The sequence below is a fragment of the Catharus ustulatus genome, chromosome 4 (assembly GCF_009819885.2).
Source record: "Catharus ustulatus isolate bCatUst1 chromosome 4, bCatUst1.pri.v2, whole genome shotgun sequence".
Classification (NCBI taxonomy): domain Eukaryota; kingdom Metazoa; phylum Chordata; class Aves; order Passeriformes; family Turdidae; genus Catharus; species Catharus ustulatus.
In genome coordinates this window covers 24,071,407-24,099,276 of record NC_046224.1, presented here as the reverse complement: position 1 = coordinate 24,099,276, position 27,870 = coordinate 24,071,407, and the positions used below count along the sequence as shown (strand labels likewise).

The 27,870-nt window shown below is 52.0% G+C and overlaps 1 protein-coding gene across 2 annotated transcripts; it reads left to right on the top strand.

Annotated features, from left to right (window-relative positions):
* The first annotated feature begins 393 nt into the window (after positions 1-393).
* SYNGR1 (synaptogyrin 1) lies at positions 394-19,511 on the top strand. 2 transcript variants are annotated; one of them, XM_033056934.1, is made up of 4 exons: positions 394-571; positions 11,016-11,253; positions 12,100-12,245; positions 14,806-19,511. In XM_033056934.1, the coding sequence occupies exons 1-4, from the start codon at positions 473-475 to the stop codon at positions 15,022-15,024; spliced, it is 702 nt and encodes a 233-aa protein (XP_032912825.1). In that variant the 5' UTR covers positions 394-472; the 3' UTR covers positions 15,025-19,511. The 2 variants fall into 2 exon arrangements, with proteins under 2 accessions (XP_032912825.1, XP_032912826.1); XM_033056935.2 differs by lacking the exon at positions 14,806-19,511 and adding an exon at positions 13,555-14,786 and having other exon boundaries at positions 425-571.
* Positions 19,512-27,870: the final 8,359 nt, after the last annotated feature.

Below are 27,870 nucleotides of genomic sequence, written 5' to 3'. Positions count from 1 at the left end.
CATCTTCGTGGTGTCTGCGGGACCCTCTCGGGTAGCTCCTGTCTCGTACCTGGGTGCCCAGGACTGGACACAGCCCCGGACTCGGCCTCACCAGGGCCGGGCAGGGGGTGCGGGCGGGCGGGGGGCTGGCCCTGCTGGGCCCCACACAAACCTGGAGTGGCATCGCCCCCACCCCTCCCCCGGGGGTCTGGGCTGGCCTGCCGTAGTGCGGGGAGATGTTTCCAGCCCCACGGACCCGGCGCGCCCGGCCTCGCCCCCGCCATGAGCGGCGGCGGCGGCGGGGCGGGGGGAAGGGGGGGGTGCGCGCTCCCGGCGCGGCGCGTCCCCGTGGGCGGGCGCGCGCGGCTCGTCGCCGCCGGGCTGCCAGGCACGGCTCGGCTCGGCGCGGCTCGGCGCAGCCCGGCTCGGCTCGGCGCAGCCCGGCACCGCCCGCCGAGCCCCCCGCCTGCCTCCCGCCCACCCCCGCGCCGCCATGGACGGGGGCGCCTTCGGAGCGGGGAAAGCCGGCGGCGCCTTCGACCCGCAGGCCTTCATCCGGCAGCCGCAGACCATCCTGCGGTTCGTCTCCTGGGTAAGGGCCCGCGCCCCCGCGGGCGGCACCGGCACCGGGGCGGGGGGCGACCCGCCGGGCTGCGGGGGGCGCGGGGCTCCCTCCGGGCGGGCACCGGCTCTGAGCTGACCTTCCTGCACCCCTGCATGTACTCACATATATATATATGGAATCACTACGCTGTGTGTTATATATTGTATGTTATTATATGTTATCATCATATGCTGTTATGTATTACATATTTATTATTATATGCTTTATATAGGCATGTATGCACATATGTAATATGCATGTGTCCATCAGTATGTCTCCACACAGCCTAGACCTGTACACATATGTACGTATATGCTTCCATAGCATTTAAGGCTGTGTCTCTGTTATTTATATCTGCAGCTAGTTTGGGTGTAGGGATTTCTGGGTTTATATGTTTCTGTACGTGTAAATCTCCAGGTATATCCACATGTATACATGCACACAGATGTACAGCTGTGTGTATATGTCTGCGTGTGTGGATATAGGCCCATATAGGATGAGAGCAGGCAGGTTTGGGGTTCCTTCCCTGGGGAGGGTGAGTCGGGTTGCACCATGACCCTGTCTCCATCTCTGGTGGTTTCCAGGGTGGGGTGGCTTCTCACTCTTCCACGCCTGTGTGCTTATGGTGGGTGCAGGATGTGGGAGAACCCGGGAGGGGGAATGCTGCAGTCCTGGAATTGCTTCCCTGCGGGTCAGAGGGTGCTGGGCTCAGGCCGTGCTGGGGTGAGTTGAAGGGGCTGTGGGGGCTGGATGTTTTACCCTGTGTTTTGCCCTTACCCTCCCAGCCCCCCAACCTGCTTTCCCTGAATGTTTTCCTCTTTGCAATTCGTGGGGAAGGGGGCAGGGGGAAAGAGGAGCCTAACGGGAATGTCGTGGGAAGGTTTCTCTCTTTTCCCGTGACGCTGATCCCATGGCTGCCCATGGGGCTGGCGCGTTTGTTCAAGAAGGTCATTGGGATTAAGGGAGCGAGAGCTGCAGCAGCGAGCTGGCGGGGGAGAGATTGAGGTCTGAGCCGGGAGCGGAGAAGGGAGGGCAGGGACAGCGCAGGGGAGACACATGCGCATGGGAGCTGGGAGGCAAAGCGCAGGCTGGCTTTGGGAAAATAAAATAAAAGCAGTGCCAGGTGGAAACAAGCAGGAAAAGGGAAGGTGGCCTGGCTTGCTGGTGGTGGTGGAGAGGCAGCCCTTGTCCTCCCAGCCGGGTGGGTGTGTGATATCGCCTCCAGGTGACTCGGAGGGTGGCCAGAGAGCCCCAGGACAGCTGAGGACTTGATTAATGCGGGCATTCTGTCTGTCTGTCCATCTGGCTGAGCTTGTTTACAGCGCAGCACATGACGCTGGGAGCGGGCTGGCTGCGCCAGGGCTGCTGCTGAGTGCCAGGCGAGGGGGTATGCGTGCCCCTCGCCCCGGGAGGCTGGAGCAGAGCCAGCCTGTGTGCCCAGGGATGATGGACGTGATGTGACCTACAAAGGCTCTCCCGTTGCTAATCTCTGTAGCAGAATTTTATCTTTCTTTATCTGCCTCTCAGTCTGGTGGCTTTTTTCCCTCTTCATCCAAGCACTGCAGGATTTTGGCTTCCCAGAGGCGCCAGGTGAGGGAGAGAGAACAAGAAATACGTTTGTTTTTTAATTAGGCACCTAATCTGCTTCAGAGTATCTTGGATACTATTGGCTTGCTTGCTTGCTGAGCTCATTTCTGTGCCCTGCAAGGTCTTTCCTGGCAAGAAGCACTTTCTGGAGAGCGGCATCTCCTTGGGACCCCATGCTCTTTCTCCCTGCCTATCTGACCTTGACAGAGGACAGGATGGGATTTACCCCAGGCACTTCACTTGGCCCTGGAAATGAAAGTCCTTTTGCAGAAACTGGAGGTGCTCCAGGTCAGCAGTTCAGCAAGGGAGGGTGACATGGCCATCAAGGTGCAAGGCTATGCCTTCCTTCTTCTGGTTTTCCAGTGGCTTGGTCTTGTGTGTCCTCCCGAGCATCTCTCCTTTAACAAAACAGGGGAACCAAAAGTTCACCCCAAGTATTTAGTTGTAATTCTGGTCTTCTCTTTAAACTTGAGACCAAGTGGGGTCCTTGTGGGCAGTGAAATCCTCTCTCAGGCTGACACAAGCATCAGACCCTTTATGGTCCCTTCCATAAATTGGAAGGGGCCATAAAATGAACTTTGCTGAAAAAAACTAGAGTGTGGTTTTCTTCCCTTCTCACTTCCTCTGAGAGAGGGTTTCATGGTTCCAGTGGTCAGAGGCTTTCCGCTGTAAATCTGTTTGATATCTGCTTACTTTTATGATCTTTTGCCCTTCAGTTTAAATGGTGTTTTTCCATCCCTGGTGTTTTCCCCTGGATATTTATAAACTGTGATTGCATCCATACTTAGACTTTCTAGCGCCAGGCTCTATGAGCCAAACTCTTCTGATGGCCACAGGCTCTCCCTCCTCGTGATCTCTCTGAGAATCCTTCCTTTCACATGCTTTTGCACACACTGAAAGTATTTTGCCTGCCATCTCCTGAGATCTCATTTGCCTTTCTCCTGCTCATGGCATGAATGGTTCATTGTCTCTCCAGGGCAAGCTGGAGGCTTCTTTTGGCCTGTTTCATGTGATGAGCTTTCCCTGAGAGCAGAAATTCTCATTATCTCTTCCTCAGGTGGTGACCTTGTGCTTGGGTCATGCTGCCTTTTTAGCAGACTTCAGGATGGCACAGAGGTGTGTATGGCTTTTTGCCAACAGGCACCAAAACTGGCTCCTGCCCAGGGAGTTTGTAGCCCAGTTGAGGTGGCAGTAAATCTCCAGGAAGAACTGCAGGATCAGGAACAGATGGGGTGACCAAAGATTGTTTATGTTGCTCCTTGCTGAAGAGGAGATAGGATAAATTTGACAAGGAGAATGCTAAATTATGGAAAGAGTTTAGCAATTGTGGAACATCTGTCCACCATGACAGCATCGTGAGGCAGCTCAGGTTTCGTGGGTGCTTTGGATGTCAGCAAGCGCAGCAGAGTGAGTGTCTCCCTACAGAAAGGTTGCCTGGTGTGTGCTGGTGGTCAGTGGTGGCTCTGTGGGGTTCCTGTGTCGGGTTTGGATGTTTAGGTGACCCAGGAGCTGGAGCTATTGGTGCTACAGCTGGAGCTAATGACATTGGGTGACCCATCCGAGCTAGGGCTGCAGAGCTTCAGGATTGTCCTTGAAATAAAGCAGGTGAGTGTGAGCACATCCCTACCTATTCCCATTGTGCCCTGACCCACAGGGCAGTGCAGCAGTGCTCTCCACAGCTGGTGCAGGGGATCTGGGTGGCTCCTCTGCAACCCGCAGGCATTGGATGTGGCGCTGGCACCATAAATAAATAAAATGCTAATTGAAACAGGTTGTTCCAGGTGCTTCTGTCTGCTTGGAAACCTGCTTGCTGGAGAAACTGAAGTGCTTGCTAACAAGGCAAAAGTAACTCAATTTTTGGAAGCAGGCCCAGCTTGCTTTGACATGGGCTTGAGTAAGAGTATTTCTAACCAGAGCTGCACAAAATTAAAATTTGTCACATAGGTTGAGGTGTCGAGTCCCCCTCCGACACCAAGGTCACTGCCTCTGCAAAGGGAGGTTTGGTGAGGAGAGGCACTCAGTCTACTTTTCCACCACTTGCTGCTGTTGTCACCAAGTCATCTGGCTGGTAGGAGCATCCAGAGCATTTGAACTGGTATGGGAAGGGCTGTCCCCCGTGTCTACAGGCACAGCACATCCTGAGCAGCTCAGCTGAGCAGAGAAGGCAGGTGAAGGACAGGAACCACATTCCTGGCTTCCCCAAGAGAGCTTGGCATCTGAAAGCTGGAGGATGGGAGCTAGCCACAGCATGGCAGAGAGCCCCATCTCCTGCCTTGCCAGCAGGTCCTGGCTTGCCACGCTTATGCTTGGCTTACAACACCACTTGTCTCTTCCCAAGGACACATAGTATGGGCTTGCAATGGCAGTTAAACTGAGCCTTAGAGCCTGAAGGCCTTGTTAGTCTAAAACCAGCTGTAACTGGGCTCCCTCCTTCTTTCTGTCCCCAGTTAATTTAACTGAGACATTGCCCATATTTCTGACCCATAGCTCATGCTTTCTGCCTCTGCTCCTCCACCCCGTTTTTGCTGCACACAGCTCACTGGCTGTGTGCTTGTGAGGTAAATTGGTGCAGATGAAAGGAACACGGTGGTTCAAAGCACTTGCTTTCAGTCAAGCCCTAGGGACAGTTCTTCATGGGATGCCCTTGCCTAGGTCAGCTTCAAAAGGATTCAAAAGATTTTTGGGGTTTTGTTGTCACTGAGACTGGGTGAAAGGCTGTGACAGAAGATGAACAAGATATGCACAGTTGCACAGTGATTCAGGTTGGATACAGCAGGTTGTGTTGTTTCCAGCATAACATTTCCAGGAAAGATCCTGGAGCAGAAACAGATCTCTCATTAATGACATTTACAGATAAAATTTTGAGAAGTAGCAATAGGGACCAAAGACAGTCAGAAACATGAGCAAAAAATATGACAGCCATATGTAATCTGTTTCAAAACACGAGAGGCATACAGGGGAGAAGCAGAGGAACTGCGTGGTGATGGGACACGGCTAAAGCAAATATTTGTGGCAAAACAAGGCAGCAGAGAGAACCTGCGTGGCTGCAAGAGAAGGAGGCACTGCAGGTGGCACAGGGTGCAGTTCTCTGCCAATGCTGGCACAGCCAAGCCAAGGAGGGGGAGATGTGTTGCTAGAAAGAAAATGGAACTTTTCGTCTAGGAAAAACATGCAACTTTTGGGTGGTTTTTCATTGACCAGTGGCACAGCAATATAGGGACCAAGCACAGAACTACCTGGATACCACCATGGGCGTGTGACTGTGGAGAGTTGTCACCAGCAGTGGTGGGACAGAAGATGCTGTTTAACTGTGGGAAGTGCATAAGACCCGAGCAAAGGTCTGGTGGGAGGCAGAAGGGTTAATGGCCAGGCAGTCAGCTGCCAAACCATGTGTGAAAAAAAAGCTGGCTGGCCAGGAAAGTGTGTCCCAGATCCCATGGCAGGAATTAGGGATGTGGAGCCTTTCTCCCTCCAGTCACCTGCTCCAGCTCAGCCCTGGCTGGGGAGCTGGTGCCACGTGGCTGAGGGAGGGTGAGCTGGGAGGGAGGTGCTGGCATAGCCATGCTTTTCCCCTGTCCCATGTTCATGGAAATGGGGTCCAGGGAGACTGGCCTCCTCCAGCACCTGCACAAGGCTCAGACTGTCGAGACTGTGGGCTGGAGTTGTTTGCTGCCTGTGTGGTGCTGGCTGGGGGGAATAAATAGAGGCAGCCTGTTTCCAGGCTGCTAGTCCCATGCATCTCAAAAGCTGCATGTGTTTTCTTCAAAATCATCTACATAGAAGTGGATTTAATGACAATAATAATAATACTATTCCATGTCTGTGCAGGGCACTCCAAAGCTTTCCAGAGACTCCATCTGCAAGTGGCTGAATGAAAAGGAAAGCCAGATCATCTCTGCGAGTTTATAATTTGCACCATCTCCTGCTCTTGCTTTCTTTTTAAACAGATTTATTCCTGGTCATTACCAGATCAGACTCAGAAGAGGTTATGGCTTCGTTCTGCCTGAGGGGGATTTGATTTGAAGTCCCATGAGGAATATTATGTCATCAAACTATTTCCTCTCTATAACAGAGTGAAAAAGGGGGTGTGTGAGAGGGAGAGGCAGCACGCAGTGCGACAGAGGCTGTGACTGGAGGGCATCGCAGCGAGCCCAAGAAACCCTCTTCAGCCTCATCCCCACCACAGCCATCATGGGGATCTTGGCAATGTAGTCAGGAGGGCAGCATGACAAAGTCCTGGGATGAGGTGCAGGAAAATCCTAGTTCACTGCCAGAGGCTGGTTGTGCTTTGCATCCATCACATGATGCTCAGGAGCATCTGATGCATGGCTGGGGATGGGCAGCATGGTGGAAAGTGCCTCACATGATGCTCAGGAGGTTTTGCCTGACTTTCTGCAGGACTGAAACTGCAGTGGGGAGGGACTGGAGAGCCTCTCTTCTCATCTCTCACCTTTGGCAAAATCAGATCACCTAGTTTACCAAAGGGGGAAAAAATGGTATTTTATGACACGATGCAGAATTTTGTGTGGTTTGCACTTTTCTCACTGTAATGAGCCTTTACATGCCTGTAACGGCCAGCACAAGCCCCTTGCGAAATGAGGAGAGGAAAACTCTCAGATTCTCTGTCTGCTTCCTGCAGTGCTAAGCATTAAGTTCATTTTGCTGCATCTTTTGGCACGCTGCTCTGCCTGTGTCAGCTTTGCAATGCACCTGGCTCTGGGTTGCACTTGGTGTCTTCGAAGCACTTGGATGAAAACAGAGATTGAGGAAAATGATTGCAACAACTTATGTGGACATGGTGTTTAAGGAGCAGTAAAGTGGAGCAAAGCCAGGTCCCAGCAGCAGGGCTGAGTTGGTCAGATCTTTTCCAAATGCTCTTTTCTGTCCCTTTTTTGAGTGTAGCCAAATATATTACTGCTTAATGTGTACCTCCAGACAGGCTGCACACCTGCCCAATTGATGTTGCTCTTGGAGGCTTAAAGAAACCCTCTCAACCAAAAAATCTAGTTAGTTCGAGTCTGTTAACTGACTGAAGCAGCCTTGCTGAAGAAATGAGGCAGCTTAAGTGCACAAAGCTGGGGATGGTTGGCTGGTTACCAAGCATAAGAAAGTGGCCAGTGATGTCCCCCTCACTCTCCCAGAGTGGAAGGATAGGCTGTATTTGGGAGTCTCAGGAAGCCTCCTGTTAGCCTGTGGACAAGCCGCTTGCCTGCATCTCACTGCTCAGTCAGGAGAAGACTTCTGTCATCTTCTCCTTGTCTCCTCTTTGCAGCTGGATGTGTTTTTTGGGCCGCTTTATCAGTGGCCATAGGCGAGGCTTTGTGCAGCAAGTGCCAAATGGGAGGAGAAGACACAAGCAACAGTAAGATACAGCAGTAAGAGGCCTGTGCCAGGGCTGGTGGTCACTGGCGTTTCCTTACCAAGTGTTGCGATGTGATAGGAGCAGGAACTTAAACACTTCATCCTGTAAACTTAGTGCTTTGTTTATAATCTAGGCAGTCATTCATTCTGCATCTGCTGCGTGGGTCATCTTGCAGGGCATGGATTGTGAAATCAAGGAAATAAAATATATTTGCTCTTTCTAAGATGACTCGCCACGTCAGTGAGCTTCACGCAGCTTCACCCAGCTGCTCCCTTACCAACAAGGAATAGCTGCCATGGAAGTGTGCAGCTGTTTCTCCTAAAGGCTGCAAGATTTAAGATCTCATAACTATGATTTTTTTTAGAAAATTGTTTGTCACAACAGTTTCCAGGTACAGACATCATGGGAATAAAACAGGTGGTGTTGCCTGTCAACAGCAAGCAGCAGCAGCAGCAATTGCTTCTTTTGTTGTCCAGCTCTGCCTGGAATCTCTGGTTTGAGCCTACCCATTCTTGCCCAGCCAGTGTAACCCAGCCCAGCTCAAGGTTTCTGTGCACAGTAGGTCCTCACAGTGTTTTGCTGTGCCATTAGGGTGGTGACAGGCTGGCAAAGGGAGCAACCCTCTCTCTCTTTGCCCTCTCTGAAGTGCCAGGGAGTGGAGCATGGATCAGAGCTGATGCCAGTGGTGAGGAAAACACAGAGAGAAGGAGACATCTCTAAAGCTACTGTTCTTTGGTCCATAGAAAGCTTTCCTAAGGACAGAGTACTTCAAGATGTCTGTTTCAGGACAGAGAAGATAAGCATCCATAGTGTCTTATTCTGCTCACAAGTGAGGGCATGCTTAGTGCAATCTCCCCAGAAAACTCCTAAGATCATCTGAAATCAGATGCTTGCCTGTAAATCATACCTTGGGCACCTCCAGTCTGTGAAACAGGTTTCTCTTTATGGGAGAGAAGTCTGGCATCTTGACTAACTGCAGATGGAGAAGGGAAGTTAGGAATTCCACCTCTGCTTGAAAATTAGGGAGAAGGAGATGTTCCTCTAGTCTTGTGACTCAGCTGCGCCTTTATGATGTGCCAGCATAAAAAGGTATGAAAGAGCAAATGAAAAAAGAAATTATCCTGCCCAGCCCAGCAGCAGACCCAAAGGTAAGAGCAGAGAGAAGATGTGTATCAGGATGTATCTTCACAGATGCATCTCTGGGGAGAGACCATTACAGAAGTTCATTCATCCTGAATGAGTAAGCAGAGACTCACAATACTGCTCATTGCAAGGGTTTGTCTGACTCAGGGAATCAACATTTTACCAGTTTTGAGTCCTAAACCAAAGCTGAACACCAGACTATGCTTCTTCAGAGGCTGTTCCTTGTCTTCCAAAGAGAAGATAAGCTCTCTGTCTAATGCTGCAGAAAACAGAACACCCACTTTGTAAGCTCAATATATGGAGGTTGGTACTTAAGATGACAGCATCAGTCTTGGTCACAGCCTCACATTGGGATGTCACTTCAGGAAACTGTCAGCTTTTCCTTGGGTCAGAGGAACAGGGTGTTATTGCCAATGACCCTAAGCAGACCTGTCAGCCCAGCCTGTTGTGAGGGTGTGTCAAACATCCCACCGAAAGAGTCTTGCTGTAATTTTCTGCAATTTTGCTGCTTTCCAAACCATCCAGGCTGAAATTTTGAGGACTAGATCTTTGCTTCTAGCAGAAGAGATTCTTATTTAATTTTCACGGGCAATTTCTGCAAAATATGATCAATCTCAATTTGGAAGAAGAAGGAGGAGGAGGAGGACAAATGGGTTATGTTACTTCTAAACTTAAAAAGCTCTTGTGATTTGCAGAGAACCCATACAGCTCCTACGCTTAGGAACACCAGCTTCCAGCTTTTTTTAGTTTGCTCTAGTGTGATACACCCAATTTCAGCAACCCAAGTGTGACCCAATTATGAGACTTGAGGTGAAAAAATAATATTGGTGTCGGTGGATATTTGTTAGAGTTTGGTAGGCGAGATGTGATTGGTGTTGAGTATCTGCCCAAGGGCTGTTGGGGGACTTTGAGTAAGGCTTTTTCTCTGGTTCTTGATGCCACAGGCTAAGCAGCAGAGGGCTGTGCTTTGGATCTCAGGTACCCAGCCTCACTGATGATAGGTGATGTATTGGGTTGGCATTAATCAGCGATTGTCGTTGCACTCACAAAGCTGCTTCTCTGCTTTCTGGCTTGTCTTCTGGTGCTTGGTTGGGTTCAGTGGAGCTGGGGGCAAACACCCGGCAGACCTAGCTCCACTTCTTGCAGGAGACTTGGCCTCCTGCTGCTTCTCCTTGGGGATGGGGAGGTGGTTCCAAGAGTGTCAGGTCTTTTTGTGCTGGCAGAGTACCCTGGTGATGTCCTAGTGCACTTCATCTGTAATTTCATCCCATCCTTGAGGTCCCATTCCCATTTCCCTGAGGCTCTTCTTACAGGCAGCATCCAGTCAGCTGTTCCTAGTGAGGGTCTCCAGATGCCCTGCAAAGAAAAATGTGTACATGCTGCCTTAATATTCCTCTTTTCTTCAGTGGGGAAGGGGAAGCTGTTTATTTGAGATGCAAGGTGCAAGACTGGGCAGCTGTAAATAGCTCTCTGCTTTGGTGAACCTGCTGTGTCAAAGAGGGACAGCCTTGTGGCAGGCAACGAAGGCTAAGCCCATGAGCAAAGATTAGACCAGCAACTGCGGATTAGGGCATTTCTACCTGGACTCATCCTTAATTCTGCCTGATTTAAAATAACATGTAGTGACAGTGGTGGTGACAGGTGGGGAGGACTCACACTGGCCCTGACAAGTGGATCTGGAGTAGGAATGTTTGGCCCCTGAAATCTTTGGGGAAGGTTGGAGGCTGTTGGCATATGGGTCACTGAACAAAAGGATAGGTGGAGTGGGCTGGTGGAAAACTGGTGGAGAGAGGTGTGTGGCCTGGGGAAATGGGGAGAATGGAAGCCCAGCAGAATGGAGCTGCAGAGCAAGCAGGGCTGTGGTTTATGGGAGGGTGGATGGGGAAAAAAGTGTAGTAGCTTGATAGATAAAATCAGTGAACAGATGCGTGGTAGAAACAATTAATCTCTTGAAGAGAAAGGAGTGAGTGGGAGAGTAAGTGCAGGCTAAGAGGATTTCCACTACTTGAAGACATTGTATGCAGGCACTTCCACCAAAACCATATCCCAGTTTACACTCCATGCCACCTCCTTGTGTGTGTCTGTGGGAAGCCACCCTTATCCAGACTTTGTATCGCTTTGGGTCAGATGGATAAAAAGGTTCAATTTAAAAATGTCCTATTTTAAGTTAATCCTCAGAAATAAAATGAGACCATGTTCCCAGTAAATTCCCTGTGGCTACAACCCAAGCAACGCAGCAGGGCAGGAGTGAAGGTGCTGGTGAAGGGTGTCTATCCCCTGCAGAGCTGGTCCAGAGAGATGGGGCTTGCCTGATGTGTCTGGTGCCTCCCTCCCCACCAGGTGTTCTCTATCGTGGTGTTCGGCTCCATTGTCAATGAAGGGTACGTGAACCGCATGGATGAGGTGGAAGAGCACTGCATTTTCAACCGCAATCACAATGCCTGCAACTATGGCATTACCGTGGGTGTCCTCGCCTTCCTCAGCTGCCTTCTTTACCTGGCTCTGGATGCCTACTTCCCGCAGATCAGCAGCGTCAAGGACCGCAAGAAGGCAGTGCTCTCGGACATCGGCGTCTCGGGTGAGCTTCCCAGCCCTTTGGCCCTGCTGGCTTATTCCAGCCGTTCAGGCAGACTGCTCCATGCCAGGTTCTCCCTGGAGTATGTCCAAGGGGCCAGGAATGGAGTGAGAGCAGGATCAGGTGAAGCACTTGAATTTGCTAAGGACTTTGGGCTTACAAGTTCTTTCACAGTTAGCCCCTTGCCTAGCAATCCTATGTACAGCTGACACAGGAAGGGGAAGGATTGTGCCCTGTTTTTCTGTTGCTTTGGAATGCACATTTCCCTCACTGCCAGGTGCTTGGCAGAGGGTGAGTACCTCCTACCTTCACCCCTTTCCTGGGGGCACAGCATGTTAGTGATCTTTCAGCGTCTTTCCTTGATGTGAGTCCCTGAGCAGTTCTGTCCTGAGCACAAGCTGCTCTCTGTGTAGCTGCAGACCAGCTGCTTCCCATTCTTTGCAGCTCCTGTGGAAGGAATTGCTCTTTGTTTGTCCTTGCAGGAGAGAATTGTGAAGCAGTGCCTCTTTCATAGAGCCCAGGTGATGGCTCTAATACTGGAAGCCCTTCAGGCTCCCTCCCAAGGCCAAATGCAAGTCCTGTGATCAATCCAAACTCAAGCAAATGAACTCTCCAGAGGTGCTTTCTGCAGACATCTCTTGGTCACCTTGACAATTTGCTGTCAGGGAGCCTGCCAGCTCATTTGGGCTCAGACTGGCTGAGCAATCAGTTTGGCCCAGGCTGCAATATAGTGTGGGTCTCAGAGGGTTGAAATGTCCAGAGAAATGTAATATGTGTATGTTATGCTCACACATATCTTCTTGTTGTCTTTGTCCTTCCCTTTGGCACGCCGGTGGTGGTCCATCCCAGCCTTTTGGGCATTCCTCTGGTTCGTTGGCTTCTGCTTTCTGACCAATCAGTGGCAAGCTTCGAAACCAGAGGACAACCCACTGAATGAGGGAGGGGATGCAGCCCGAGCAGCCATCACGTTCTCATTCTTCTCCATCTTTACCTGGGTGAGTACAGTAGCCATGGTGTTGGATCAAATGTCCTCTGTGCCATATTATCTTGTGGGGAATGAAAGGTGACTGGCTAGGAGTGGTTCCCTCTGGGATCTCAGTTCACATGGCTTCTGAGAAGGAAAAACAGGAGAGGAGTTGGGAAGTGAACTTGGAAAACTCAGACTTATGTGGAAGGAGGTTTTAGAGCACTAATTAGCACAATGTCAAAGAGAGTCCCATATCCCAGTGAGGAGAGTTCTCGACAGACCTTTAATAAGACCTTGAAGCCAGCTCTCTAGCCACCATTGTCATAGGATCACACAATAATTTGGGTTGGAAAGGACTTTTAAAGGCCATCTAATCCAACCCCCCACAAAGAGCAGGGACGTGTTCAACTACATAAAGTGGCTCAGAGCCCAGTTCAATCTGACTGAATGTTTCCAGGGATGGGGCATCCGCCACCTCTCTGGACAAACTGTTACCGTTTTCTCTGTGCGTCAAAGGACTTCAACAGCGTTTTCACCTTAAAGACTAAACAGAGAAGGGAGCTGCAGGCCAGGGGTTGCACCCATCTCCCTCCCACCTTTGCTCCCATCATGCAAGATGTCATAATTGTTCTTCTGGATTCTGCACCCACCACTGGAGTGCCACCTCACTGGATCACCTTTTAGGGAGGTGATGGTGCTGTCTTAAGACTGCCCTTTCCCCAGCAGTTCTTTATTGCTAGTTTCCTGGAAAAAATGTTGGGTGCAATATAAATATCTCTGATGACTTCCTCCTGCCTCTGAGAGCACCAAGCACAAGTGATTTTTTTCTGAAGTGACAGGCTAGTGCCAAGCAGGAAAGCATTTTAACCTTGTCTCCATGCATAAACCCTTGTGGCTTTATCTTCTCCTCTTCCTACAGGCCCTAATATTGGGCAGGGGCAAGATAGAAAAGGTGCCATAAGACCACAGAGCTGTCAGAGAGGAAGGGGGACCGCAGAGGGTTGTGCTGTCAGCAGCCTGGTGACACCGGACAGGATTGAGGGACAGCAGCATGTGTACCCTTCATGAGCTGTGTCTTGCACTCAAATGCTGCCAGAAGCTCCTTGCAAGCCCCAGCAGAAAGTGAGACAAGGAGCAGGGTTTTTGCAAGGCGTCCCTCAGGATACTTTTGGAGGTGTCATTACCTGCAGTAATCATCTCCCTTGCACAGGCTTGCAAGTGGGCAAACAGTCATCCTCTTCCTCTGGCTCCTTGGGTTTTGTTTTTATTTCAGTCAAACACTCTGGTTTGCTCTCCTGTACTGATTTTCCTTCCCACACCCCTCTCTCTCCTCACAGGGTTCCCTCACATTTCTGGCTTTCCGGAGACTCAGAGACATTAATTTTCAGGAGGAATATAATACCCTGTTCCCTAACTCCCCATCCTTGCTGCCTTAGAGCCCCTTGCTGATGGGAGAATTTGGGCGAAGGGGTGGAAGGATGCAGCTGGAGGAGGTCACTGAGCAGAGCTGGTTCCAATGCCCTGACTATGAGTGTGTAGTCACTGCAGGGTATGGGATGGGAAGATATGGGCCATTGAATTGGACTGGGGTGGTCCATTGAATGGGGGGATCTCCCTCTGGAGAGTTGGAACTGGCCATTTCTTCTCCTCTTATGCTCCCTTCTCTCCCTCACCCATACTCTAACTAATGCTATGTAACACCACTGTGCCTTTTTTTGATGACTGCTCAGACCTAACTTCAGCCAGGAGATGCCCTCTGCCCCCATGATTTTCTCTCTTCCATTTCTTCCCAGACCTTGTTCCCCAAAAACCTCTCCCCCATCACCTGCTAGACCACTCGCCTCTCTCAGGGATGCTCTGGGACAATGAGCCATGCCTGCTGAACCCTGTGCCCAGGCTCCCCCAGTCCACCAAAAGGTGCCCTGCCTGCAGTGCCTGAGGCAGGAGACAGCAGTTTGCTGCTAACTGTTCCCTGGTCTGGGAAGCAACTGCCTTGCTTCCTGCTGCTCCTTCCCAAGGTCTGTGCTACACCTTTGTGGATGAAGGTGTAGCAGGGGGTGATGGTGAAGGTGTTGCAGGAGGTGACCTCTACCTCAGTACTTGGTGTCAAATCCTGCTCTCCTACTGGCCATTACAAGTGAAATGGCCTAGTACACGCAGCCCAGCAGCTGAGCCCTCTGGTGTTGCCTTCCCACAGCCAGGAGGGGCTGACTGGGATAACCACGTGCCACCTGAGCCTCTGTGACCCGTGCAATGTTGGTGAAACCCCACTGGCAGACAGGAGGTGCCCTGACCATCCCAGAGAAAGCAGGGAGCCTTGGCAGGCTGCACACAGCCAGCTGGTCTTGCAGCCATCCCTGCCCAGTCTTCCTCTCTCCTTTTGGGCTTTGCTTTCTGTGTGGAGAGTGTGGACTTCCATGCTCCTGGGGCGTTTCACCGGCAATCTGCCAGGCGGGCCTTGCACACTAATCCGTAACCACTACTAACCCCACTTTTGTTTGTTTCTCTTTTTCGGTACGTTCCTCCTCTTTTTCCTCTTCCCTCCCCTCTCTGCTTCCCATCTCTTCCCTCCACCTCCTCCCTTAAAGGCGGGCCAGGCATTCCTGGCGTATCAGCGTTTCCAGCTGGGTGCCGATTCGGCCCTGTTCTCCCAGGACTACATGGACCCAAGCCAGGACTCCGGCATGCCTTATGCTCCCTACACGAACGAGGAGGATGCTACAGACGCGGTGGGGACGTACCAGCAGCCCCCTCCAGCAGATGCTTTCGACACCGAGACACAGGGGTACCAAACGCAGAACTACTGAGCCACTGATGCCCCTTTCCCTTCCCCTTTCCCTTCTGCCCCCGTTCCCACTGCCGGCAGAAAGCCGAGGCACAAACAAGACACGTGCATAGTGGTACAAGAGGTGGCTCTCAGCTATGCTCCAGCCTTCTGGGTCATCTGGTTTTATTTATTGTTTTTTAAAAAGGCAAAAAAAAAAAAAACCGGAAAAAAGGTTTCCCCATCACCTATTCCTTCTCCTCTCCCACCAGGCTCCCTGCCAGAACCAAATTTTTCAAAAATCTGCATTTTGATAGGAAGGTTCCCACTTTCCTCCTCTCCCTCCTACCTTGTTACAGAGGGCAGAGTCTGTCTTGTGGTCAGGAGAGGAGCTGTGGCACCGGTGGGGCAGGGGAAAGGGTGCTGGAGGCAGAACAGAAGGAATGAGAGGGACTGAGGACCTTCCTAGAAGAGATGGTGCCACTAAAGGTTGGATTACATGTGGGAGCATCCAAATTGGTCTGGCTCAGGGAGGAGAATGTTGTTGGAGTCAGCATTCAGGAGTGTGAGGAGGGGCCTGGAGGACAGAAGGAGCAGCATCCTCCATGTAAAGACAGGGGGGCTTTTTCCTGCCACATGCTTGTGTGGGAGAGGTGCTTTATTTTTAGAGGGTTTGGGAAAAGTGGTATTGGGGAGGGGGGAAGCACAAGGAGAGAAAATGGGAAGGGAAAAAGGAAGATTTGCAGGTACAATCAGAAATCACCAGTCTGTAGGTTACAGCAAGAGACTGAGCAGAGCAGAGGGGTAGTGCTCTGAGATTCACTCCTTCCTCAGCCCCCTTGGATTGAGGTGGAGGTGATTCCCCTTGCCTATACATGCTGCTAGTCACTGCTCTTCCCAGACCAGTGTTTGATGAGGCAGGAAGGGAGCCATGCCCAGTCTCTGGGCCCAGATACAGTGCCTGTAGGAGGAAGGGTGGAGAGGGTGGGCTCCTAAAGAGCCCTGAGAGCCTTCAATCCCAGCTGGGCTGGTTCAAAGGGGAGAGGGGAGCTTTGTCATTTCACCCAGGGCAGGAGGAGAAGAGAGACAGGTCCTGCTGAACCTTCCTCTATTCCTTTGCAATGGTGCAAAGCCTCTTGATGACACCATCTTTGTAGCACACAGGAATGGAGCAGGACCCCACTTAGAAAGAAATACTGCTGCTGGGATGGCCAGTATTTGTCTGGCTCTTGCACAGGGGTGCAGCAAGATCCAAGGGTCCTGCCCTGTATGGCTGCACTTCGCCTCCCACTCAGATAGGGAAGAGGTCTTGGTGTGCAGAGAATTGGTTGGGGCCAGACTGAGTTGTCTGAAAACTAGTCTTTCTGTACTTGCCATAGGCCATACCTTAGTGCTCTTCTGCAGCCCCTCAGATCCTGGCTGACTTTAAAGCCTCGCCTAGGTGGCAGCAGTGACTCTTAGATAGAGCTCATATGGGTATCATTCCACGCTCCTCATGATTTTGCTCCCAAGTAAAGACACAACTGTGGAAGCCCACTCTCTGTTCCAAGTTAGGTCTGTGTGTGAAGACAGATTGCCAGATTTGCCCTAAATGGAAATAAGTCAGCAATAGCTACCTAGACAATTCTCCCAGGCACAAACATCTTTGAGAGCACAAGAAGCAGCAGTGAGGAGCTCCATCCCCCCAGGCAGCCACCCTGCTTTATGCAACACTGGTCCCAGTAGCAGAGATCAGGAGCAGATCCAAAATCTGTTCGTGCCTGCACTGCACATCCAGCCTATTCCTCATAGTCCCCTTAGGAGTGGGGAGAATGAGACACAGGTCTGGCCTGTGGCTGTGTGAAAATCTCATCTGGAGGACAGCAAGTTTACCTTCCCTCCTCCCAGTGCCCCACAAAGATAGGGAAGGGGTAGAAACTGTAGAGCAGGAGGCCCCCAGAGGAAGTGGGGCAGTATTCTCCACTATATACAGGCACTGTTTCTCCCAGTTCCTACCAGCACACTTGTGCTGCTGGTGGCTGTCCCCATGGCTTGTCTTCCCCAGGCTTGCCCTGCCTTGCTGGTGGTTACCCACTGGTGGGTGGGACTGGAGCAGGGGATCAGGTAACCCTAAGCTCACAGCAGGAATAACTGGGCACAGGCACACATCCATTGCTCTGTGACTATGAGTGAATGCAATACTGTAAATAGGAGGGGTGCTTTTTGGAAGGAAACCCCTCAAGCTTCATTTTCTGTTGGTTCAGCCTAATATTTAGGCTTGGGATAGGTTTACTTTATTGAGAGAGGTTTGTTGTGACTGGATGTGGGGGGAGCACCCTCCTGTCTGTCTCCTACCAGGGGAGAAGAATGATTGAATGATGAGGTGGAGGAGGAGAGAAATTAGTTGTACTCACCCAGACTCATCTGTGTCATCCTTCATGCTTTCCTTTGGGGTGTGGGGAGGGAACAGAGAGGAGGTGGAGGCTGTAAGTAACCATCCCTCAGCCCAAAAATGTGTTGTACCTTTTGAGGTCCCTCCTCTGTGAGTGACTAGGCACATAAGGAGAGGTACAGGCAGTGTGTGGGGGATCTAGCTGGGTCTGTTCTGGGCTGTGGTGCAAGAGCATCTTGCGTGCCCCTTCTCCCGTCAGAGTTACGTAGGTGGCTAAACAGCATTTGGGGCTGACTAATGAGCAAGCTTTTCTTTATCATCTTGGGCTTGCTTCCCTCATGCAACCAGCTGATGGGCTCAGGTGGGCTTGAGGCAGGAATGAGCCTCCCCCTCAGAACCAGCACTTCAGTGAGACAGAAGCCAGGTGACTTCATCTTGGGTTACTTCCCATCTCTCTGTTGATCTTGCTTTGTGTCATAAGAAAAGCATTGATGTGACAGGGGACACTACAACAGTAGATACTTGGGCAACTTCTTCCTTTTGCTCATGGGAGAAGACATACTCTGCTTGGGTTCATGTGCTTTCAGCCTTTGCAGTGGAGGGTCGGTGGTGACTGAGCTGGGAGTGGGACTGCTTATTTGCATGTAGCCCTTCAAAATGCAGAATGCAATTTCCAGTGGCATTTGGCTAGTTCTGTAGCTGATGAGATACACAGACCTATGCAAAGGGCTGGTTATCTTATCTTAGGTGCTTCTGATAAGGTGCTGCCTGTTTTTGGTGATCATAGGCAAGACCTAAGCAGCTGACTGGAACATCTTCCTTTTCCATTCTAAGTGGGGGTGAGATCAGCCCCACTCTAGAGATTAGGAGATCAGAGGGAATGCTGTATAACCAAAATGATAAGGCAGCTTTCTTCCCTCTCTGCCATTAGTTTTGATTACAGAGGATTGATTACACATCCCCTGCTGGGAACAATGGCCCCTTGATGTCTTATCTTACGAAGCCCCCAAGTAAGAGACTGTTCTGTGGAAGCAGACGCTGTGAAGGGCAAAGATGAAACCTTGCCCCAGTTCTGTCTGTGGATTCAGCCTCCTGATGTGTCCCCATCCCTGGATCACCCATATCCCACCACCCTGTTCATCACCTCATCACACACCCTTCCTCTCTGCGTTATTCCTGGCAGTTCCCACAGGGGAGGAGGTATCTTTGTCCCTGCACCCTTGCAAGCACTTGGGAGGACCCAGGAAGGGAGCATTGCAGGGTGGTTCCCACAGGAGTCTCAGCTCCCATCCCCAGAGCAGGTACAAGGTAAGGAACCCAGCGAGGCCACCTCATGCAGCAAGTTCAAACCATCCATCCAGACAACTCCCTGCTGCCTGTGTGGCATTTGTAACACCACCTGGGCTGCCCTGCCTCTTACCCTGCCACATTACTGCCTGTGTATAGTATATATATTATATATATATATTTAAAAAGATGTATAATATAAAGCTATACATATATACGTATATACGATGACTCATGGATGGCCTGCCGCATACAGGATCCTCTGAGTGGTCTTGTCTCAGCCCGAGTGTCCCTTCACCCCTCCTCCCCCTTCCCCTGCCCCCGTCCGTTCCAAAATTCAACTACAGCGAACCCCGCCACCTCGGCACCTGTGTTTACAATGTCCTATATATTTGTGGTTAACAAAGTGAAGGTGGTAACTACTGGTGTCTCAATAAAGTTATGACGTTCAAAATAACCATACTATATGGAAAAAAAATGGTCTGGATTTTCTTCTTTGGGGAGGAATGGCTTTTTTAGCTTGGTTTGCTACAGGAGCATTAGCTCCTGTGCTATGGCCAAGCTGGCAAGTTTAATGGCAATCCGTGGCTTGGATGGAGGAAAGAAACCTATAGAACTGCCCTTTTTGAGATGTTTCGGTGGAAGCTAATGGTTACATGTTTTACTTGGCCTAAGTTTCAAATCACACACACCATCTAGTGTCTCTCACCTAATCAGGAGGAAAACTGAGGAACCTGACATGCCATGTCAGAAGTAGACTCTCGATGTGAAAAAGATGTGGCAACAGGAGGTGTGCATGGGGGCTTACCGGAACATAGAATACAAATCCATATGAAAATAAACACCTGTGTTTCCACACCCAGGGAAGCAGATCTGTTTAGTCCTTTGTTGTGTCTTTATTCATCTGTGTGTGACCATTGCTCGGGTGTCTGGTGTACTGCAGGTTTTCAAAACATAACCAAATCCTGGGAAACGAGCTCTCAGGGCCACTGCCCACAGTGAGTGTCAGTGATTGGTAGCCCACCACTAAAAAGGTGTTTCAACAGGCTTTGCATTAAAAACTAAATTAAAAATCCCATCCTGTGCTGATGCTTAGCTAAAGCTTCCTTCTCATCCCCTTTTAATGAGTCTGTCACCTGAGTACCTGAGTGTCACATTTCCCAACCTTTGTGGGGTTTGAGGACATCAAACAAGGGACAGGATGGTTAACAGGCTCTAGCCAGTCCTCCAAACTATCTCCTCTCTTGGGGCCACTGCTGAGCACACACTGCAGCACATGCACGTGAGATTTTATGCAAAAGTGTTGGTGGACTGACCCATCTGTTTCATGATTAATCTTTGTTTGGACAGAGACCCTTCCTACAGTCACAGCTTTTGAGGTGGATGTTTTGTGGAGATACCAAGCCCACAGAAAGGCAAATGTCTGTGTTGGCAACAGGTGGAGTTAAGAACTGGTGAGACAATATGTTGCCAAAAGCAAGCATTTCAGATGAGTAGGACTCCAACATTACTAGTTTGTTTGTGTTTTCTAATCATTTGAAATCTCTTTAGTTTTGCTCTCTGGTATTTCACATGCTTATGAGTCATGTTTCTAAGCTTCTCCCTGCAGCCATGACATCTAGAAACAATTGTGTTATAAAGTTGTTTTCTTTTTTAAAAAAAGTTCACATAATCCCAGGACTCAAGGAGATGAAATTCTGTTTAGTGAATCAAGGAGTTCAATAAAATTACATTAAACGACCCATTTCCCTCCCTCAAAAACCCACCTGGCCTGAAACTGTACAAACTCTGTTTTGCAGAGGTATTTGACTCTCTTGGGGGGATCAGCACGCTCTCATTGTTCACCCTTTCTTTGACAGTAGCTCTCCACATTTGCTCTCCAACTCTCAGAGGGTGCTGGGGGAAGGAATCTTGTTTCCAGCTTTCCTTCCTTAACACCTGTTCTTTTTATTGCCCCGTCTTCTTTTGCTGCCCTTCCAGCATGCCTGGAAACAGTGGCCTGCAAAGAAGTGAGGAACATAAGGGCACCTGTACCTGTGGGAAGCATCAGGCTGAAGTTGGTAACTTCTCCTGCTGAAGTTGAAGATGAGGTGACCTCGGGGTGGAGCTGTGTGAGGCCTCACAATGCCACCCCCCACTTTCTGTCTGCAGTAGGAGAAGAGCAAGTATGGCAAGCTGGCCCTGTCAGAGACACCCCTCCTTTTTTCCATCCTCCTGCAAGCTTTGCCAAAAATCATGGCTTTCCTTTCCAGCCCCAGCCTGTGTTAGCATCAAACAGGAAAAAAAATTCCCTAAACATATCTCACACATGATCAATAGAGAGAAACTAAATAATGTGATGGCTTCTGCTGGCAATACAGTAAATGCTTCCTGATTTCTGAGCACCTACAAGAGCACTGGGCAGGGGCTGCCTCAAGCTCCCTGCTCCCCATGGCATGTTGCTCAGTCATGCTGTTCATCTTTCATCCAGCAGCTGACTAGTGACCATGCTTCTTCCTTTCCTGCAGAGAAACCTTCCATAAAAACAGGAAAGCAGCAGTACAGCTTGGCACCAGGCATACTGCATGTGTAATCCCTAGCAGTGGGGACAGAGAAAAAGGGAGAGTACAGTAATTTCACGAATACAAGCCGCACTGAGTATAAGCCGCATCTCTGGGTGTTGGCAAACATTTCGTTCTTTGTCCATAAATAAGCCGCACCTGAATATAAGCCGCTCTGTCGCACGCAGCGAGGACCCGCGTGCACCAAAGTTGCCAAATAGTAACAGAACAGCGGCAGGGCGGGGTTTACTGGCTCGGCCCGCTCGGGGCTGCCGATGGGGCCAGGTGGCCCAGCCTGGCACTGCCGCTCGGCGGGGCCGCTCGGGACCGGCTGCCACCTCTGGGCTCGCTCGCCCTGGCCCAGCGCTGCCCCGTGGTGGCAGACAGGGACGGAGCCCCCCCCGCGCCCGCAGGCGGGGACGGAGCCCCCCGTCTTCTCCCCGAGCCGCGGCCATGGCGGCACGGGCCCCCCGCTGCCTCCCCGAGCTGCTGCCATGGCGGCACGGGCCCCCCGCTGCCTCCCCGAGCTGCTGCCATGGCGGCACGGGCCCCCCGCTGCCTCCCTGAGCCGCGGCCATGGCGGCACGCGACCGCCACGCGGCGTCCCCCGACGCCAGACCCCCCCCCCACCACGTGGGCCTCCCCCCAACGCGAGCGCCACGCGAGCCCCCCACCACCCGAGCCCCTCCCACGTGAACCCCCCTCCCCACGCGAACTCCCCGCCCAACGCGAGCCCCCCCCACGCGTGTTATTTCCACACGCGTTTTTTTCCACGCGTGTTTTTTTCCACGCGAGTGTTTTTCCACGCGAGTTTTTCCCGCAATGCATTATGGGTAGGCGGGGCCGCAATGCATCATGGGTAGGGGTCCTCCGCAATGCATTATGGGTAAGGGGGGCCGCGATGCATTATGGGTAGGGGCCACCGCAATGCATTGTGGGTAGTTGGGAGGCCGCGATGCATTATGGGTAGGCGGGCCCACAATGCATTATGGGTAGGGGGCCGCCGCAATGCATTGTGGGTAGGGGTCCTCCGCAATGCATTATGGGTAGGGGTCCGCCGCAATGCATTATGGGTAGGCGGGGCCGCCGCAATGCATTATGGGTAGGGATCCGCCGCAATGCATTATGGGTAAGGAGCCGCCGCAATGCATTGTGGGATTGGGACCGCCGTTTGTGAGGAATAGCCTGGGGGTCCCAGTGGGGGCTCTGGGCCGCCCCCATTCAAAATTTGAACAGTTTTGAGCAGGGGGGACATTTCAAGGGGCGACCTCAAAACTGCCCCGCTGAAGAGGGGCAGGGTCCCGTTTTTGGGGAGGGGGGTATCCTGTTTTTGGGAGTAGTCTCTATTTTGGAAGGTTCCATTTTCGGGAGGGGGCCCGTTTTTGGAAGGTCCCATTTTTTGGGAGGAGACCTCCTTTTGAGGAGGGGTCGCATTTTTTGGAAAGTCCCGTTTTTTGGAAGGAGCCCCCATTTTTGGGGAGGGGGTCCCGGCCATGTCCGAGCCCTTCAGCCACTTCATGCACGCCCTGGTGCGGGCGCTGCCCCCTGTGGGTTCTGGGGGGATCGTGCCTGTTGTCCCCCCACCCTGTGACCCGCCCTGCCCACACCCCAAGCTCAGGCGGCTCTGTGGATCCGCGGGGTCTCTGTGGATTCTGTGGGAGGGTTGTGCCCGCTGTCCCCCCCCCGCCATGACCCCTTTGTTCCCCTCCCCAGCTCCCGGGGCTCTGGAGGATCACTGCGGGTTCCTGGAGAAGTTGTGCCCGCTGTCCCACCCGCCCCCCCTGGGATCCCCCTGCCCCCCTCCCCAGCTCGTGGGGCTCTCGGTGGATCTGCGGGGAGGGGGCTCTAACCTGGTGTCCTCCCCCCCCGCCATGACCCCCCCCCAACCCCTTGCCCCCTCCCCCAGCTCGGGGGGCTCCGGGAGGTGCTGGAGCAGCTCCAACTCTGCGTGCTGTCGGTGACGGACGAGGGGGCGGCGCTGGACGGGGGTGACGTTCTGTTCACCGGTGAGTCTGGGGGGCAACCAGGACCCCCGGGACCCTCCTGGGACCCCTTCCCGGACCCTCAGGGGGTCCCAACCGCCCCCTGCCCCCCAGAGTCCAGGAATTCTTTGTGGGAATCTCGCCCTGGACCAACCTGCGAGGGGCCGAGGCCATGGCCGACGCCTTCAGGGTGAGACCCCCGGGGGCTCTGGGTGGGATTTGGAGGGAATATCAGAGGGAATTTGGGGGTTCAGACCTGCAGAGGGTTTGGGGGGATCTTGGGGGAAATTCGGGGGGCTTTGGAGGTTTTTGGGGGGAATTTGGGGGCAATTTGCGGGGGCTTTGGGGGGTTAAGGGGGCTCTGGGTGGTTCAGACCCTTGAAAATTTTGGGGTTCAAACACCAGGGGGGTTTGGGAGAAATTTGGAGGGGCTTTGGGGCGATCTTAGGGGAAGTTGGGGGGGCTTTGTGGGGAAATCTGGGGGAATTTGGAAGGTTTTGGGGGACTTTGAGGGAGCTCTGGGTGGGTCAGACCCCCAAGAAATTCTGGGGTTCAGAGCCCAGGGGGATTTGGGGGAATTTGGGGGCAATTTTGGGGGGCTTTGGGGGAAAAATTTGGGGCACTTTGTGGGGAGTCTTTTTTGAGGGTTTTTTGGGGGGGGTTTCTCGGTGTCTGCAGTGGTTCCAGGGAGGTTTCTGGGGGTCCTGAACCCACCCCACGCCCCCTCCCCAAGACTTCACGGTGTCCATGCTGCAGCCACGGCGTGCCCGCCGGGCCCTCAGGGTGGGGAGGGGGCTTCAGGGGGAAAAATCCCAATTTGGGGTGGGGGCTTAAGGGGGGGAGGAAATCTCAATTTGGGGAGGGGGGAGGGGAGGGGGAGACCCCCCAAGGGGGCCCCAAAAAACTCAATGAGGCCCCAAAAACTCAATGAGATCCCTAAAGGGATCCCAAAATTCGGTGAGAGCCCAAAAACCTCTGAGACCCCAAAATCCCAGTGGACCCCAGAACAGCCCCCTAAAAACCGGGTGAGAGCCCCAAAAAACCAAGTGAGACCCCCAAACTGCTCCCAAAACCCCCCTGAGACCCACAAAGGGCCCCCAAAAACTCAATGAGACCCTTGAAGGGACTCCCAAAATTCGGTGAGGCCCGGAAAAACCCAGTGAGACCCCAGAAGGGCCCCCCAAAAACCCCCCTGAGACCCTCAAAAACCTCCTGAGACCCCCAAAATTCCCCTGAGATTGCCCCAAGGAGTCCCCCAAAAACTCAATGAGATCCCCGAGCAGGCCCCGAAAAGTCAATGAGAGCCCAAAAACCTCTGAGACCCCAGAAGGGCCCCAAAAACTCAGACACCCCCAAGCAGCCCCCCAAAAACCTGGTGAGACCCCAAAAATCCTGGTGAGAGCATCAAAAAACCTGGTGAGAACCCCAAAAAATCCACTGAGACCCCTGAAAATCTGCTGCAATATCCAAAAACACACTGAGACCTCTGAGCAGCCCCCAAAAACTCAATGAGGCCCCCAAAACCCGCTGGGATCCACAAAAGCCCAGTGGGACCCCTGAGCGACCCCCAAAAAACCCAGTGAGACCCCTAAAAAAACCAGGTGGGACCCCAAAAAACACACTGAGACCCCTGAATTCCCCCCAAAATCCCACTGAGACCCGCCAAGGGGCCCCCAAAAAACTCAATGAGACCCCTGAAGGGATCCCAAAATTCGGTGAGAGCCCAAAAATCTCTGAGATCCCAGAACGGCCCCCAAAAAACCTGGTGAGGCCCCAAAAATACCAGTGAGACCCCCAAACTGCTCCCAAAACCCCCCTGAGACCCACAAAGGGCTCCAAAAATCTCAATGAGACCCTTGAAGGAACCCACAAAATTCAGTGAGGCCTGAAAAAACCCAGTGAGACCCCAGAACTGTCCCCTAAAACCCCCCCTGAGACCCTCAAAAACCTCCTGAGACCCCCAAAATTCCCCTGAGACCCCCCAAGGGGACCCCAAAAACTCAATGAGACCCCCGAGCAGGCCCCAAAAGTGAGTGAGAGCCCAAAAACTTCCGAGACCCCAGAAGGGCCCCAAAAACTCAGTGAGACCCCAGAAAACCCGGTGAGACCCCAAAAAACCGCTGCAATACCCAAAAACTCACTGAGACCCCCCAAAACCCCCCTGAGCCCCCCACCCCTCACCATGTGCGGGTGCTTCTCGGGGTCCATGACGCTGAGGTCCGTCAGTTTGATGTTCAGGTATTGGGGAAGGGGCAAGGGAGAGGTCAGAGGGGTCTGAAAACCCCCCAGAACCCCCCCAGACCACCCTGGGACGCCCCCACTCACCTGATCCACTGAGTGCAGCGTCCCACAGATGCTGGGGAGAGACACGGGGGGATTTGGGGAGGAGTCTCAGGGGGTTCCGGGGGGTCCCAGGGGGTTTTGGGGGGGTGGTCATGGGTGGGGCTTGGGGGGGGTTCTGGGGGGTTCCTCTGAATTTGGGGAGGGGTCCCTGTGAATTTGGGGAGAGGGAACACGGGGGGTCAGAGACCCCCAGAGACTCCCCCCAGACCCAAAAAACTTCCACAGGGACCCTCAAAAACCCCCCTGAAATCCCCAGACCCCATAGAGCTCCCCAGAGACCCCAGACCCCTCTGGAGCTCCTACAGGGCCCTGGGCCAGACCTGGTGGGGCGGGCAGGGTCAGAGACCCGTCCTGAAACCCCCCAAACCCCCACTACCACCCCAAATCCCCTCTGTCCCCCCCAAAACCCCTTTCTACCCCTCCATAACCCCCAGAAACCCTTCTTTCCCCTCCAAAACCCCCCTCTGTATCCCCCATAACCTCCCCAAATCCCTTGTAATTCCCCCACAACGCCTCTCTCCCCCCAAATCCCCCATAACCCCCCTGTACACCCCTAACAACCCCCCCAAACCCCTCAGGGACCCCCAAATCCCCCCCAAACCCCCTCTCCGGGTGGGGTCCCAGGCCAGGAGGTGTGGGGCGGTCCGGGGAGAAGCGGGCGGCGATCAGGACACGGGCAGGGATGTCGGCGGAGTGGGGGGAGGCAGCAGCAGCACCGGGGGGTGGTCATAGCTGGGGGGAGATGGGGGTCATTGGGAGGGTCCTGGGGTGGGATTTGGGGGTCCTGAGTGGTCACAGCTTCAGCCAGAGCCTGAGGTTGTGGCTGTTCCGATGGGCACTTGGGTTAGGAAGAGACAAAGTTACACGGCATGTCTGTGAGCGAGGTGGGTGTGCCCATGTGCTGTGAGATGTGCAAATCCATCTGCCGCACTTGTGAAAAGTCTCAAAGGCTGACAAATGGACATTTTACACCGTACTGCCTTCGAACCACCCCCACCCACTCTAAGGTAACGCCTAACTGGATAGCCTGCTCACCCTCCCTCTCCCAGTCACAGTCCTCCCTTTACTCGCCTGAAGCTTCAACCTCAGACATATTTAACACAGGTCAGATGCCTTTTGTCATACAACAAAGGTGCTGAAAAAAATCTCAGGTGTCATACTTTACTCAATCTAAAATTTCAGGAACCAGTATTCCACCAAAAAAAAAAATAAAAAAAAAAGCCACCCAAGAACAACTAAAAATTACAAAAGCATCTTATCACCTATGAACACACAACCCAAAACTATGAACTTAAATGTTCACTGTATTTAATGCCATTTTGTTCACACAATCGTCAAAGTCTCTGCTTTAGATGCCCAAAAGCATCTACTGAAAAACAAACTGAGATAAGGTGAAACACCCTCTTCATTGAAATGAGAGGAGAACCCTTATCCCAGCTGATTCCCAGAGAGGGAAGGGAGGCCCTTAGCAAAGGCTGTGGTTAATTATACCCCTATATATATAAATATATATATATATGGGACCGCCTCTCGTTTGCACGAGGTATAAAAGGCCTCAGAATAGCTGCAGCTGTTTGGCTCCTCAGACTTGAATTCGAGGTGAGGAAATTCAACAAGAGAAAGGTGAGTCATTTTTCAATGCGAACAATTTTATAGGAAATGCACATGCTTTCCTTTTTGCAACAAGTGCGTTCAGAAAAAGGGGTAAAAATTGCATCAGAAATAAAACTTTGTGTTTCGGCAGCGTAGCTAGATAATGTAGAGCATTTGTTAGGTGGCAAAATTAGTCCTTAGTGAATGCAAAAACTTACTACACATGTAACTAACTAGGATGGACAAGAACAGGAACGAGAAGAATGGTGTAAGTGTCCCAGAGACCTCTATTCAGGGCTATCTATGTTTAAAAAAAAAAACATGAAAAAGAGTAAATTCTCTGTGGAGTAATTCTCACCCACCCACACATGTCCATCCTGGGCAGCACCTGAAAACAATGTGGGAAAATGAGAGTGTTTTCTGTCAGAAAATTAGTAACTATAATAATAATAATAATCAGAACTTCTGGAGAAATGTAGTAGCATCACTTTCATATGATAAGCGCAGGCCCTGCCCATCCTTCCAGCCCAGGTGAAAACAGGAGGGAGAACTACAGGAAAACCAGAGTCCCCGATTTGGATGTATTTCCTAAAGACTCTACTGCATTGGATGGTTTTTGTGTTCTTTTAAAAAATGGATTGCTGCTGAAAACGTCCCAGGCCCAATTTTATCAGCCACAGCCAGGACCGGGTGAGCTACAGCTGCAGAGGCAGGGAGATGCAGGAACTCAGCACCCCAAAGGTAAGAGCAGGGGAAGCGGGGTTTTTCTGCTT

What these genes read in the sequence shown, in the direction of transcription:
- SYNGR1 (XM_033056934.1), top strand. Translation starts at nt 473, where the DNA reads ATGGACGGGGGCGCCTTCGGAGCGGGGAAAGCCGGCGGCGCCTTCGAC. An exon ending in CTCGGACATCGGCGTCTCGG is followed by an intron (nt 11,254 to 12,099) that starts GTGAGCTTCCCA and finishes GGTCCATCCCAG; the next exon opens with CCTTTTGGGCATTCCTCTGG. An exon ending in TCTTCTCCATCTTTACCTGG is followed by an intron (nt 12,246 to 14,805) that starts GTGAGTACAGTA and finishes CCTCCCTTAAAG; the next exon opens with GCGGGCCAGGCATTCCTGGC.